General features: G+C 42.3%; 1 protein-coding gene across 1 annotated transcript; it reads left to right on the top strand.

Moving 5' to 3' along the window:
* Positions 1–5394: 5394 nt before the first annotated feature.
* On the top strand, positions 5395–11450 carry LOC124865469 (DOMON domain-containing protein FRRS1L). The gene is made up of 5 exons (XM_047360572.1): positions 5395–5918; positions 6207–6291; positions 7240–7378; positions 10272–10518; positions 10598–11450. Exons 1-5 carry the CDS (start codon positions 5714–5716, stop codon positions 10768–10770), a joined length of 849 nt encoding a protein of 282 aa, XP_047216528.1. The 5' UTR covers positions 5395–5713; the 3' UTR covers positions 10771–11450.
* The last annotated feature ends 4369 nt before the right edge of the window (positions 11451–15819 follow it).

Consider the following 15819-nt stretch of genomic DNA (forward strand, 5'->3'; position numbering starts at 1 on the left):
GAATGGAACTAAACAAAGAACTAAAAAATAACCCCGTTACATACATGTGTACTCTTTTAAACTAATACTTTGCTTAAACAACTTTGTATTCGGTTTTAGTTTTCGGCTTTCATGAGTTCACACCTGCCAATCTGATTAACTTGGAATTAAGGTCACCTTTATTTTTCTGACATTTCCATCCTTTAGCTAAAGCCATCGTTTGAAGTGAGGATGCATGATCTTATTCTGCAAAAGGTATCAGTCAGGATGAAGGCAGAAAACAATTTCACATCATTATATATGCCATGCCACAATGAACATGGTTATTAATAATCAAAGGAAAAAGTGGTTCGAGAATCCCTCATGATGACTACAGAATCGGGGCACGTGACGTCGCCCGGTACGGCGGAGCCGGGGTCCCACCCTGGAGCCAGGCCTGGGGTCGGGACTCGTCAGAGAGCGCCTGGTGGCCGGGTTGCTCCTTGCGGGACCCGGCCGGGCCAAGCCCAAACGAGAGACGCGAGAGCATCCCCCAGTGGGCCCACCACATGCAGGGGGAACCGTGAGGGACCGGTGCAAAGAGGATTGGGCGGCAGACAAAGGTGGAGACCTTGGCGGCCCAATCCCCGGATGCTTAGGCTGGCTCTAGGGACGTGGAATGTCACCTCGCTGGGGGGGAAGGAGCCTGAGCTGGTGCGGGAGGTCGAGAGATATCGACTAAAAATAGTCGGGCTCGCCTCCAGGCACAGCGTGGGCTCTGGAACCCATCTCCTTGAGAGGGGCTCGACTCTCTTCTACTCTGGAGTGGTCCGCGGGGAGAGGCAACGGGCTGGGGTGGGTTTGCTTGTTGCCCCCCAGCTCAGCCGTCTTATGTTGGGGTTTACCCCAGTGGATGAGAGGGTCGTATCCCTGCGCCTTCGGGTTGGGGAGAGGTCTCTGACTATCATTTCGGCCTACGTGCCGAGTGGTAGTGCGGAGTACCCGGCCTTCTTGGCGTCCCGGTCGGGGTGCTGGATAGTGCCCCACCTGGGGACTCCATTATTCTGCTGGGGGACTTCAACACCCACGTGGGAAATGACAGTGACACCTGGAGAGGCGTGATTGGGAGGAATGGCCTACCCGATCTGAATCCAAGCGGTGTTTTGTTGTTGGACTTCTGTGCTAGTCACGGATTGTCCATAATGAACACCATGTTCAAACATAAGGTTGTCCACATCAGTGCACTTGGCACGAGGATACCCTAGGCAGGAGGTCAATGATCGACTTTGTTGTCGTATCATCAGACCTTCGGCCGCATGTTTTGGACACTCGGGTGAAGAGAGGGGCTGAGCTGTCCACTGATCACCACCTGGTGGTGAGTTGGATCCGCTGGAGGAGGAGAAAGCCGGACAGACTTGGCAGGCCCAAGCGCATAGTGAGGGTCTGCTGGGAACGCCTGGCGGAGCCCTCGGCCAGGGATGTATTCAACTCCCACTTCCGGGAGAGCTTCGACCGGGATGTTGGAGACATAGAGTCCGAGTGGACCATGTTCTCCACATCTATTGTCGATGCTGCTGTCCGTAGCTGCGGCCGTAAGGTCTGTGGTGCCTGTCGCGGCGGCAATCCCAGAACCCGGTGGTGGACACCAGCAGTAAGGGACGCTGCTAAGCTGAAGAAGGAGTCCTATCGGCTGTGGTTGGCTTGTGGGACTCCTGAGGTGGCTGACGGGTACCGTGGGGCCAAGCGTGCCGTGGCCCGGGCGGTGGCAGAGGCAAAAACACGGGCCTGGGAGGAGTTCGGTGAGGCCATGGAGAAGGACTACCGGTTGGCCCCGAAGCGATTCTGGCAAACCGTCCGGCGCCACAGGTGGGGGAAGCAGTGCTTCGCCAACACTGTTTACAGTGGGGGTGGGGAGCTGCTGACCTCGACTGGGGACATTATCGGCCGGTGGAAGGAGTACTTCGAGGATCTCCTCAATCCTGCCATCACGCATTCCCTGTTGGAAACAGAGGCTGGGGACTCGGGGTTGGACTCTTTCATCAACCATGCTGAAGTCACCGAGGTGGTTAAAAAGCTCCGCGGTGGCAAGGCTTCGGGGTTGGATGAGATCCGCCCTGAGTATCTCAAGTCTTTGGATGTTGTGGGGCTGTCATGGTTGACACGCCTCTTCAACATTGCGTGGTGGACGGGGACAGTGCCTTTGGATTGCCAGACTGGGGTGGTGGTCCCCCTGCATAAGAAGGGTGACCGGAGGGTGTGTTCCAACTACAGGGGGATCACACTCCTCAGCCTCCCTGGTAAGGCCTACGCCAGGGTATTGGAGAGGAGAGTCCGGCCGATAGTCGAACCTCGGCTTCAGGAGGAGCAGTGTGGTTTTCGTCCCGGCCGTGGGACACTGGACCAGCTCTCTACCCTCTACAGGGTACTCGAGGGTTCATGGGAGTTTGCCCAACCGGTCCACATGTGTTTTGTGGACCTGGAGAAAGCATTCGACTGTGTCCCTCGTGATGCCCTGTGGGGGGTGCTCCAGGAGTATGGAATCGGGGGCCCTTTATTAGGGGCCATCCGGTCTCTGTACAAGCGGATCAGGAGTTTGGTTCGCATTGCCGGCACTAAGTCGGACCTGTTCCCGGTGCATGTTGGACTCCGGCAGGGCTGCCCTTTGTCACCGGTCCTGTTCATAACTTTTATGGACAGGATTTCTAGGCGCAGCCAAGGGCCGGAGGGGGTCTGGTTTGGGGACCAGAGGATTTCGTCTCTTCTTTTTGCAGATGACGTGGTCCTGCTGGCCCCCTCTAGCCAAGACCTACAGCATGCACTGGGGCGGTTCGCAGCCGAGTGTGAAGCGGCTGGGATGAAGATCAGCTCCTCCAAGCCCGAGGCCATGGTTCTCGACCGGAAAAGGGTGGCTTGTCCTCTTCAGGTTGGAGGGGAGTTCCTGCCTCAAGTGGAGGAGTTTAAGTATCTCGGGGTCTTGTTCACGAGTGAGGGAAGAATGGAGCGGGAGATCGACAGACGGATTGGTGCGGCTGCCACAGTAATGGGGGCGGTGTGCCGGCCCGTTGTGGTGAAGAGAGAGCTGAGCCGAAAAGCGAAGTTCTCGATTTACCGGTCGGTCTACGTTCCTACCCTCACCTATGGCCATGAACTTTGGGTCATGATCGAAAGAATGAGATCCCGGATACAAGCGGCTGAAATGAGTTTCCTCCGTAGGGTGGCCGGGCACTCCCTTAGAGATAGGGTGAGGAGCTCGGCAATCCGGGCGGGGCTCGGAGTAGAGCCGCTGCTCCTCCACATCGAGAGGAGCCAGTTGAGGTGGCCTGGGCATCTATACCGGTTGCCTCCTGGACGCCTTCCTCGGGACGTGTTCCAGGCACGTCCCACCGGGAGGAGGCCCAGGGGACGGCCCAGGACACGCTGGAGGGACTATGTCTCTCGGCTGGCCTGGGAACGCCTTGGGCTCCCCCCGGAGGAGCTGGAAGAGGTGTCTGGGGAGAGGGACGTCTGGGCGTCTCTGCTGAGTCTGCTGCCCCCGCGACCCGGTCCCGGATAAAGCGGATGACGACGAGTACGAGTACGAGGAAAAAGTGGGACAAAAGTGGATAATTTTCCGCCACTGCTGAAAAACATGAAAGAAACTTGTCAGGAAGGCTAAAATGAGACGGACACCATCACCAAAGAAGCTTCAGCAGTTTCCCACTAGTACTGGTTGTGTTGTACATTTGACAACAACCACCTGTATTCTTCATTTGTCTGCAGTAAGGATTAAGGGTGTACATCAACGCCTTTAACTCCAAATTAAACATCCAGTCCTGGCCAAAATCTCCCAAAACTCTGCTGGGAGAATATGTGTCATCGTCTGTGCCCCAATTACAAAAAAACCTGTTCAAAAAGACAGATACTTTTTTTCAGCATGACATTAAGTCCAAGCATACAAATGAACAAATTAATCATCAAATGTTGTCTTTGCCAGAAAAAAATTATACTCAGAAAAAAAAAATTTTTTCTTAGATTTTATTTTATTATTTGTCACTGTTTTATCTCATGATTTTGCTACTTTTACCCTCAGTCGGTCTTACTTTAATTCCAGATTTTTCTGTACAGTACTTTGATCAGCATTGTTGCTGTTTTTAAAGTGCTTTATAAAGTTATATGGTATGGTATGGTGTGGTATGGTATGGTCCAAAACTAAATCCACCATAAAGTCTGTGCAGTCACCTAGCTTTTGACAAACAGTTTTCTTATAATCTCACATTTGGAGAACCTTTGCATGGCAGGCGGAGCAAATGTTGACTAGTCAACATGTGGATTACTGATAGACTCCAGCTGAATGAGATGGATTGCTGAAACTAAAAAGGTGCCTCAACAAAGTATTAGTTTAAGAATGAATAAATGCCCCAATAAAGCTAGACGCAGTTTAGAAATGATTGACTATGTAGCTTAGATGTTTACATGCTTAACAGATGTGTAGTTGGACTCTATATATTTAACAGTACCAAACGTAACAGACATACGATGCTTTAAAAAAGTATTAATAACTCTTGAACATTCTCCAGTTTTGTCATGCTACAACAAAAATCTTCAGTATTTTTATTTGGATTTTAGGTAACAGACCAACTGAATTGACCTTTGATTTAAATGTTCTTTCCAAAAATAAAAATCTAAAAATGTGGTGTGCACTTGTATTCAGTCACCTTTTCTCTGATACCCCAAAATAAAATCCATTGCAACCAATTTTCTTTAGCATCCTTAGAGTGAAACATGTTGGTGGAAGCACCATGCTACAGGAATACTTCCCTGTCTGCTTCTTAGCAGGGGCAGTAAAGCTAGTCAGAGTTGATGGATGGAGCTATAAACAGGGACATCCTGGAGGAAAAGCTGGCCAAGACTTGAGACTGAGGTAGAAGTTCAGCTTCCAAACCTAAACAGCAAAAGCTGCAACAGAAGGGTTTAGATCAAAGCACATTCAGGCATTAGAATGTCCCAGGCAGGACTTGGAAAGACTTCAAAATTGATGCTCTCAGACACTAATCTGACTGAGCTGAAGCTATTTTTCAAAGAATGGGCTAAACATTGAGTTTCTAGATGATTGGAGCTAGAAAAGATATTCCCCTGATTACTTTAAGCTGGAGCTGGAAAGTGTTTTACAAAGTGTAGACTAAGGGAGGCTGAAATGCCAATTTGCCAGATGAACACAAATTAGAAAACAATTTATCACCTTCCTTCCACTTCCACTAGTGATGCGCTTCTGTGTTGGTCTCTCAAATAAAGTATCAGAATGAGAGGTCTGACTTTTCAAGTTTAACATCCCAGTGGTTCGCATTTTATTTCTATGGGGATTGTTGTGAAAACCAGTCTCTTATTAATCGGTCCTGATGACAGCACGTCGCGGCTGCTCATTGGCTGATACATGAGGACGGAACCATTCACCGAGCTGAGAGATGTAACAGATTAAATACAACCAGAAGGCATCGTCGTTTGGATTTCACTACGGATTAGGGCCACGTGCTTTTATTACATGGTTGGATTACAAATCTGGGTAATTTAACGCAAAATTAGCCTGACAATCTCACAGTGAGCCTCACCGCATCCCCTCATTTTTGTGAATACAGAGAAAAACAGGATCCGGACATGACTGCGTGACGCTCCTATGGATATATACGCAACCATTAATACATTTAAACAGAAATGAGGACCAACTTCGATTGCTTTTCTGTTTAGTCTTCGTTAATCATCTGCAGCTTCATTATTAGCCATGGTTTTGTTGCGGGGCTTTGTGCAGCTGACAGTGCTGCTCATCCAGAGCGGATGGTGGGGGGTCGCGCCGAGCCCCACCGACGAAGGAGCACTCCGGACCGGACACGGGGACCACGGAGAGCCGGGCCATCAGGAGCCTCACAAGGACTCCTACAGCACATTCGCCTCCGAGTTCCTGGAGTCCAGATATTTGTCTGATGAGGGTAAGGATCTGGATGTCTCTAATGAAATTCAGAAGATGTGAACCTTGGTTACATATGAACAAATATACGAGCCTGCAGGCCCTAGTGGATCACAAAGAGAAACAAAAAGGACAGAACATGTCTTTAGTATTGCTTAGAACCTGTCTCCGCCTCAAAATGCCTTTCAGCACCTAGGCCAGCTCCCTGCTGATCCAGTCCCCTCAACACCCACACACAGAACATTCGGGCTATTTTATCATTAAAATAGATACGAATTTTTTTTTTTTTTTTTTTTCATGTATTTTGCAGGTTATCCATTCCCCACAGCCCCACCAGTGGATCCTTTTGCCAAGATCAAAGTCAGTGACTGCGGAGTAACCAAAGGCTGCATAAGGTCTGAAACACCACAACGCCCTGCATCCTCTGTTACTAAACTCATGTGCAGCTACATTTTCTGGGTGTAATCTAATTTATGTGCCAGTTCACCGGAGCAGGAGTGCCTTGCAAAAGTATAAACACTCTTTAAGCCTTTCCCACATTTGGTGACATTATGACCACAAGTATTTTAAGATCTTATGGAAACACAAAGTAGTGCATTGTGAAACAAAGTTAAAATTATACACCTTCTAATTATTTAATGACTAACATTTGAAACATTTGAAAAGTGTATCCAGCATTTGTATTACTCCTGGGGTCACGCTGTGTTGACACTGATTATGCCTGATCTAAGCCATTCCATTTTAGCTCTAGATGTATGTTAAGGGTTGTTGTCCTGCTGGAAGGTGTTTTACAGTTTCTAACGGGTTTAGGGATATAATTTTATAACTTAACCCTTCTTTTATCTTTTCTGCAACTTTATCTCTATCCTGTCTGCTGCTTCACTTGGTCTTCATGATGTTGAGGCCTTCACAGAACAGCTGTAATTATATTTAATTTTGAGTAAGGTGACTTCTGAAGGCAAATGGTTAAACCTTATTTTATTTAGGTGTATCAGAGTAAAGAGGACTTGACACGCATGCACACTGCATTTTCAGATTTCTATTAGCATAAGATGTTCATTCCACTTCGCAATTATGATCTACTTTGTGTTGGTCTACCACATAAAATCCAAATAAAAAATAAATGTTGTGGTTATAAAGTGAAAAAATGTAAAAAAGTTCAAGGAGTGTGAAAGTTCAAGCAACTGAAAACTTCAGAATTCCACATAAACTAATTGTATAAATCTGGATACTTGGAAAATGCCAGATTCTAGGTCAGCCTAATCTCTGATAGTACACACATTTTTTCCAGAAAGTTCTTTGTGTGTTTTTTTTGCTGACGGATATGTTGTCAATGTGTTCAGGTATGGGAAACCAGGGTGCGATGCAGAGACGTGTGACTACTTTCTGAGCTATCGTCGCATCGGCACAGATGTTGAGTTTGAGATGAGTGCGGACACAGATGGCTGGGTGGCTGTGGGTTTCTCCTCTGACAAGAAAATGGTGAGAAGTTGTGAAACGTCTATGATTGTGTCTCCTGTTTGTAAATGTTTATTTTCATATTTGTTTTTCTAATCCAAAAAAAATGGAAGTTTGCTGAAGCAATATGTGACAAAATAAATAGTTTGCTAAATGACTGGCAGTCGTATGATTGACTGTAATGTAAACATTTTAGAAACGATTTAAGAGACTTCAGTGATAAATACAGCAAACATGAAGGATATTTAAGTTTCTCACTCAGTTTCTCACTCCCATTTAGAAAAGTTGGAAATCTTTCAAAATTTCAACAACTTAGATATATGTTTTGTTTAAAATGTCATATAACAAACAAAAGTACAAAATATTTGATTATTAGGATCTCAATCTAAGACTTGATGCCAAAAACACAAAATCTGTGTGAGAGAAAAAGAAAGACATGAAAATGTAGTGAATTTACTATTAGGACGATTGTAGAAGTTTATAGTGAATCTAAAAGAAACATAAATCCATGGCTTGATCTTCCCAAGCAAGGATGGGTTTTGGCTTCCTACTTTGTGCGTAGTCGAGAGGAAAGAGCTGAATGAGGGATGAACAGGACAGGAGCACATAGAGAGGTTGTTTTTGGTTCTTTACACAGAACAAGATCAGAAAATTGACAAATATGGCTTTATTATTATTTTTATTCTCTTTGTATTATATATCATATATAACTAGTAATTTGATTTGTGGTCTCATACATACACTCTTGCAAACTTTGACTCCAGGTTGTCCACCTGAGTGGACATGCCACTAATTCTATTTTAAAACAACAAATTTAAAAAACAAATATACCTATAATTAAATAAAAACCCCTTCAAAAATCCTGAGTAAGGTCATCATAATACATGCATGAAAGGGTTAATAAAACAGATCTAAGCCTTTGTTACAGTTAAGGAAACATTCAGTGTTACATGCCTTTATGTTACTACATACTTTGCTCTCAGAACCAGTGGCGTGCAAAGACATTTTGGGGGGCAGGTGCTCAAGTGGAAAAAAAGGGCAACTTGTGCAGCACATGGAGCTGTCGGCTGCCTTTGTAGTGTAAGATTTATTACAGGCACAGCTTGAACATCATGTATATGTATCAATAAGCACCCACAAAACATGCTGTCCTGTGGGATCTAGCAAAACCTCCACCCAGGTAAAAAAATTTAACTCAATACAAGGACGCATTTGCATTTTAAAAATTCTTAACATTAATAAAGCAACAAATGTATCATAGATTGATTAAAAGTTAGATTACTGACTCATAACTAGCCTTTAACCTGAACTTTCTGAGTCAAATTTGAATCTTACTTACCTTAATTGTTTTTCTTTTTACACGGTGATCACAATATGTTTGTCTTGACTGTATCATTCTGTACTTTTATCACAAAATATCTTCAGCACCATATAACCTTATGTTGTAGTAAAGCAGGTCACCCTGCCAAATTTACCAGGTTAGTCACATTAAATGAGTTATCTTCAGAAATCTGAGTAACCAGTGACTATTCTACAGCATAAATCAACAATAACCAGAAAAAGAGTTATAAAATCTTTATAGTCAAAATGAAACCAACAGCAGAGAATATGGTAATAAGAAGAATCCTCTATACGTCTGCATGTAGCCAGTGTGATATGTGACAGAAATTATTCTTAGAGTTAAGACTAATGAGATTAACTACAAGTCCTGAGAACTGATGACAAGATATCCGCTATTTACATAATAAAATACTCTGATCACATACAACTTAGTCTACATGCTCCACATTTACTGAACTTTATTGAAAGGAGTTTTAGTAGTGTATTAACTGTATTAACACCAGTCAAATAGAAGTCATCAGGGACCATTATAGCAAATGTAATAACTACAACTATGAGATACATTTGAATTTCTTTCTTTCTTCTAATTTAGTCTAGGAGCTAAATTGTAAACATTTTCCTGGCACCTGGTGGTGGCCATAGAACACACACTGGGTAAAGGTATACCATTGATTGGCCCGCTCTATTCAGATTAGTTTTAACTTTTTCATCTGAGGTATAGGAAGCAAATACACTTGTTTTGTTTGTTACCTGGATGGTTAGCTGGCCTGTCAGCAGGGCAGGGCTCTGGCTTACGGCATAGAAAAGGAGAGAATATGTATTAACCTTAAAAGATTTCAGGAGGGCACTTTTTTGTCCAAAGGAAAAGAAAGGCAGGTGCTCTAGCACCACCAAGTGTCTTTCTCTGCACATCTTTGCTCAGAACTGTCTTTGGGATAAATGCAGCACCGTCAAAGCTTTTCTCTTCATGAATGTCACAAAACTATGGTCAGTTTTGCAAGAAAAACAGCAAGACAACAAATAAGATTGTGCTTCTATGTATTTTTCTGTGTGCTCTCTGTCTTTTAAAACCCTCAGTCAGTCGCGCAGATGGCGGCTCGTCCTGAGCCAGGTTCTGCTGGAGGTTAACTGGGGGTTCTCCTATAAATGCTCAGTATGAGGGACTGCAAAGTTAATGACACCATGCAATCAGCTGTCCTCTGTCGATACATTCTTGTTCAGGAGGAGGGATTGCTGCAGGAGCGGTGATTCCTGCATGTCAATGACTCGATGCAATTGGCTGGGTTTCCTTAGAAAGTACATAATTAATTATGTACATAAGTACATAATAGAAATTTACATAATTGGCGTTGAATCTGTTAATAGAATTGGATTCAGTTAACTATATACATTGGAAATTTTATGTGAAGTGCCTTGAGATGACATTCGTGGTGCAATAAATAGAATAACTGAATGGAATATTTTGATATTATAGTTCTTGAAGAAGGATTGGAATCGGCTAAAATCACCATTGCCAGTCACATCATCAAATCACTAAACAAAGCTTTTCTCCTCCCTATCATCCTATCCGTCTCAGGGAGGAGACGATGTGATGGGGTGCGTTCACGATGATAACGGGCGTGTGAGAATACACCATTTCTACAACGTCGGCCAGTGGGCCAAGGAGATCAAGAGGAACCCTGCTCGGGATGAAGAGGGAATCTTTGAGAACAACCGGGTTACCTGCCGTTTCAAGCGGCCGTTATATGTCCCTAGAGAGGAAACGCTGGTGGACTTACATCTCTCCTGGTATTACCTGTTTGCGTGGGGACCTGCTATTCAAGGTAAGTCAGAAGACCAAATCATCAATTTGCCTCTTTTAAAAAGAATATCCAGCGTGATATGTTCCCACTGCACCAACAGGTTCCATCACGAGGCATGACATTGACAGTCCTCCAGTCAGCGACCGCATGATCAGCATCTATAAATACGAAGACATCTTCATGCCTTCCACAGCCTATCAGACCTTCAATTCTCCGATATGCTTACTGCTCATAGTAGCTCTCACCTTCTATTTGCTCATGGGAACGCCATAATGAAGCACAGCTGATCATAGTGGAGAGTAGGGAGTTGAGATGATCATGCAGCAATAAAAAAAATGTTGGTTGCCACAACAAAGTGTGAACTTTGCACAGATAAAGACTATTTTATTAAACATGATAGATTAAATAAGTATTACTAATCTTGACAAATTAATAAGCAAATGCTATGGAGGAGGAATGTGCTTCAGATAATTGACAGAGTAGTATCAGTTTAAACTGTCTTGTTCAGTATTTATGACGGCATCTTTTGATTTAGAAGACAGTATCTACACATACCAATAAATAATCTGGGAGCCATTTCAGAATCCCGCAGTTTGCTGGCGACTTGTGTGGAAATTTCCTGGAACACAAAGACAAAGCAAAAATGACATGAAAGCGCTTTCCTCTGGTTTCCCTACAGTGTTAATTATGAGGCAACATATCCTCCTCAGCCAAAACGACTGCTTGTTTATAAGGTGGGAAGAAACACTCAGACCTGAGGTGATAATGTCTTACATAAGCAATACTTCACCGAAAAAGAGTAATACCTTGTTTTTCCCTCATATTGTTGCTGTAGCATTTTATTCAGAATTGAAGATTCCTGAAAATGTTAGAATGACCAAAGCAATCTGTTATTGCATCACAGAACCTTCAAAGAACAGAAAAGTAAGTTCAAATAAAAATATATAATATTTTCCCTGTTTGAATGGATTTATTGTTTTTCACAGAGCTTAAAGCCACAGTGTCACTTTGTAATATTCAACGGTACTCTCTTGAACTCAACCCTTATTTAGGTCTTCATTTGCTATCTTTGATATTATGCAGGGAAAATCACTTGCTTACAGTATATAAAGACTCGGGTTCTCTCCTAGCCAGGTGTGCCATATTGTTCAGATGGAAGCCTGCTGTCATGCTTACCAATATTAAATGTCTCAGAATTTTTTGTCTCATTCTTGAAAAGAAAAATTTTTCTATTCAGGCTGTGAAATCTGACAGCATCTCGGTAACTTTCCTGAAATATTATGACTTCAATGCTGTGATGCATGTGCTGCACTGTGATGTGATGCATTTTCCTTGGGCTTGGTGGTCTGTTTTAATCGTAGAATCACAGTAACACAGCCAGCACGACAATGTTTGACAGCCTGCTTAGATGCATTTTAGGTAGCAACTAAGGCAAAAGGTATTATGTGAAAGCTTCAAGCAGGTAAAGTGTGAATAATTTTGAATATATATAGATAAAAACAGTTTACTTTCACAATATACAAAATGCAACCGAAGCAAACAAAAGGAAGATTTAAATCAAACCAATATTTAGGTTTGCAGCTAAAAAGCCTTTCCCCCAAGGTGAAAAACAAGGTCAAACGACTCAACTATGCAAGAACACATAGGAACAAGAGGGCAGAAAAACGGCAGCAGGTGCTCTGGGATGAAAATTTGAAATATTCGGCTGCAGCAGAAGAGAGATGGTACGCTGTAGGACTGGAGAACGGTTCAAAAATGTGTGCTGGAGTGAAGCATGGTGGAGGGTTCTTGCAAGTTGGGGGTGCATATCTGCTAAGAAATACAGGAAGGTTCATCATGCAATACAATCAGGGAAACTTTTTACTCAAATTTATTCAGGACTGAGATGGCTCCAAACATACAGCCCATGAGTCAGGGACTGCGGTCAAGAGAGCCGACAGTCTGAAATAGCGCTTATTTAAAGATTAGCGTCGCGCATACAAGGTACATTACGGGAATAGAGCAGAAAGGACGCCTATCCAGGCAACGGTTGAGAAAATAAAAGGAAAAGAGAAAACACATTTAAACAACTTTCACATACATGTGTTATGTAAAAAAATAAACATTTAATAATTTTACTGTAGAGTTTTGGAGAAAAAACGGGTCAAAGTACCTCAAAATTCCTAACCACTTTGCTTTTGTTCCACATTCAGAAATTTATTTCTCCAAAACTCATGACAGGTGACGACACTCTCTCTTCAGATTATACTAAAGGGTCATCTATACAATAACCAGAATTAATATTTTATAATTATACTGTAAAGTTTTGGAGAAATACACAACTCAAAGTACCTCAAAATGTTCAACCAATATATGCCTTTGTCTCACTTTCAGAAATGTAATTCTCCCAAATCATTCAATTCAATTTATTTAAAAGATACTTTATTGATCCCCGAGGGGAAATTAGAATTCCAGTACAACCCATCCAAACATACATCATGACACAAGACAAGGGGGGGACGGGTCACCGAGGCTTTGCTGCCCACTCACAGTCGCTGCCCTTGCTAGATGAGAAAAGAGGCCACATTAGGTAAGTAGAGGGAAAAAAATCATATTTACATATTTACATAACAGGTGACAACACACTTTCTTTAGATTATATTAACGGATCATCTATACTATAACCCCTTTAGAATGCATATACTGGATACTTATCATTTTTGTAAAATTAATAAGTACATTTGATGTCCTGGGTTAAAGGCAAGTAACATCATTCTTTATACAACATGTTTTCTATTCAACATGTATTCTAATAACAAACAAATTTGCAAACTTTTTGTTTAAGATAAACGGAAATTTATTAATAAAAACAGAACAACAGTTATCAAAACAAAAAAATGATCTAAATCTAACTAACCAACAACTTAAAAACCTGAAAACAATTAACACTGTTGTTAGTCACACAACGGGCAGTCCCACGCTGGGAGGAGGCCCGGGACACGGCCCAGGACACGCTGGAGGGACTATGTCTCTCGGCTGGCCTGGGAACACATTGGGCTCCCCCCGGAGGAGCTGGAGGAGGTGTCTGGGGAGAGGGACGTCTGGGCGTCTCTGCTGAGTCTGCTGCCCCTGCGACCCGCTGAAGTGGAAGACGACGAGTACAAGTACACTTAGTTTTTGTAAAGTGATTATTTTCTTGAGAACTGTAAAGGACGCAGACTTTGCTGAAAGGGAGGGTGGGACACAGGATCAGAGAGGGTCTATGCAATTTACATTAGAAACTCCTCTTGTTTTATCACAGACAAAGCTTCCCACATTTGGAAGTGTACTTTGATTATTAGACACAGTAGCTTAAAAATGAGTTACTGACAGTTTGATTCATTCAGTTGACTTGCGTAGATACATTCTGTCCTGTGTTTCCCTCGTTTATTGCAGCTGTTCAGAGTGTGATCATTTATCTTTTATTTGAGAAGCAGACATGGGCTGAAACGGGTCTGCTCATGTTGAAGCCAAAGTGTTATTACAATCAGGAAAAACTGGAAAAAGTGTACTGTGACCCCTCCTTCATCTTTTAAAGAATACTAATTTAACCAGTGCATTGCCTTTTTGTTTGTGGAAACTGGTATTATGCTCTCTGTGATGGATACATGTTTTGTGTGTCTCTGCTTTGTTATTCAAGTTTGCACTTAAATGGAGAAAAAGCTTACTGTAGTTCTCCAACAATATCACTGAGTAAGGGTGAAAACCAGACAGGGGAAGCATTCCGAATCAAGCCACAGCCACATCCGAAGGAACCCTTGGACAGACATGTTAAACCACCATAAGCCAGCAGTCCCAACGAGAGACAAATTGAATGGCACATCCAAAGATGCCACCAGACAGAACACTAAGCCCATTAATTGCTGTACAGATTTTTGACATTATGTTGATTTTTACTAAAATCTTTGGGCTGCAAGGTCTGACTCTTCTTGCTCCTTTGAACTTTTTGAAGGGTCCAACAAGTACACAACCCCATCTGCTGTGTTTCTATGCTGTAACCATGGAAACAAAAGATTAATAAAAATGCAATTGATTTGCTTTGCCTGAATAATGGTAATGCAATGAATAAGTATTAACTTCCAGTGTACATTGAAAACGTTGACAAAAGAAATAATTCCCTTGTAGTTGTCAAAGTTTATCTGCTCAGATAAAAAATGGAAACCATGAGTCTTGAATGTCATTTCATTCTAAAGGTAAAATTGTTTTTAATAAATCTTCATGGTAGTTTAAACCATACGTTAAAGATTTAACAAGAAAGACCAAACACATCAAACAGTTCCATCTGATAGACCTGAATAAAGTGGTGGTTCTGGAAATGCAACGGGCCTGCAGATCACTGATAATGGATCCATTGCCACAAACTAAAAAGGTAAATGTTGTGAATGGTTTACACCATACTAGTAGGAAACACATAAAACCGTGTCCTTTTTTTTTTCTTTTGAGGTACTTTGAGTTTTGTATTTCTCCAAAACTCTACAGTAAAATTATGAAATATTAATTCTGGTTATAGTATAGATGACCCTTTACTATAATCTGAAGAAAGTGTGTTGTCACCTCTCATGATTATAGAGAAATAAATTCCCGAAACTGGGACAAAAGCATATACTGGTTGAGCATTTTGAGGTACTTTGACCCGTCATTTCTCCAAAACTCTACAGTAAAATTATTAAATATTAATTCTGGTTACAGTATAGCTGACCCTTTACAATAATCTGAAGAAAGTGTGTTGTCATCTCTCATGATTGTGGAGAAATAAATACCTGAAAGTGGGACAAAACCATATACTGGATGAGCATCTGTAGGTTCTTTGACCCGTTATATCTCCAAAACTTTACAGTATAATTATGAAATATTAATTCTGGTTATAGTATAGATGACCCTTTACTATAATCTGAAGAAAGTGTGTTGTCATCTCTCATGATTGTGGAGAAATAAATACCTGAAACTGGGACAAAAGTATATACTGGTTGAGCATTTTGAGGTACTTTGACCCGTCATTTCTCCAAAGCTCTACAGTAAAATTATGAAATATTAATTCTGGTTACAGTATAGCTGACCCTTTACAATAATCTGAAGAAAGTGTGTTGTCACCTCTCATGATTGTGGAGAAATAAATTTCTGAAAATGGGACAGAAACGTATAGAGGTTGAGCATTTTGAGGTACATTGACCCGTCATTTTTCCAAAAATATACAGTAAAAATATTAGATATTATATATATATTTTTTTTACATAAAACATGGATGTGAACGTTGTTAAAATTTCATTAATATAAATGTTCAGAAGGTTACTTTTCTGTTTTCCT

Source organism: Girardinichthys multiradiatus, chromosome 3, assembly GCF_021462225.1.
Source record: "Girardinichthys multiradiatus isolate DD_20200921_A chromosome 3, DD_fGirMul_XY1, whole genome shotgun sequence".
NCBI lineage: Eukaryota > Metazoa > Chordata > Actinopteri > Cyprinodontiformes > Goodeidae > Girardinichthys > Girardinichthys multiradiatus.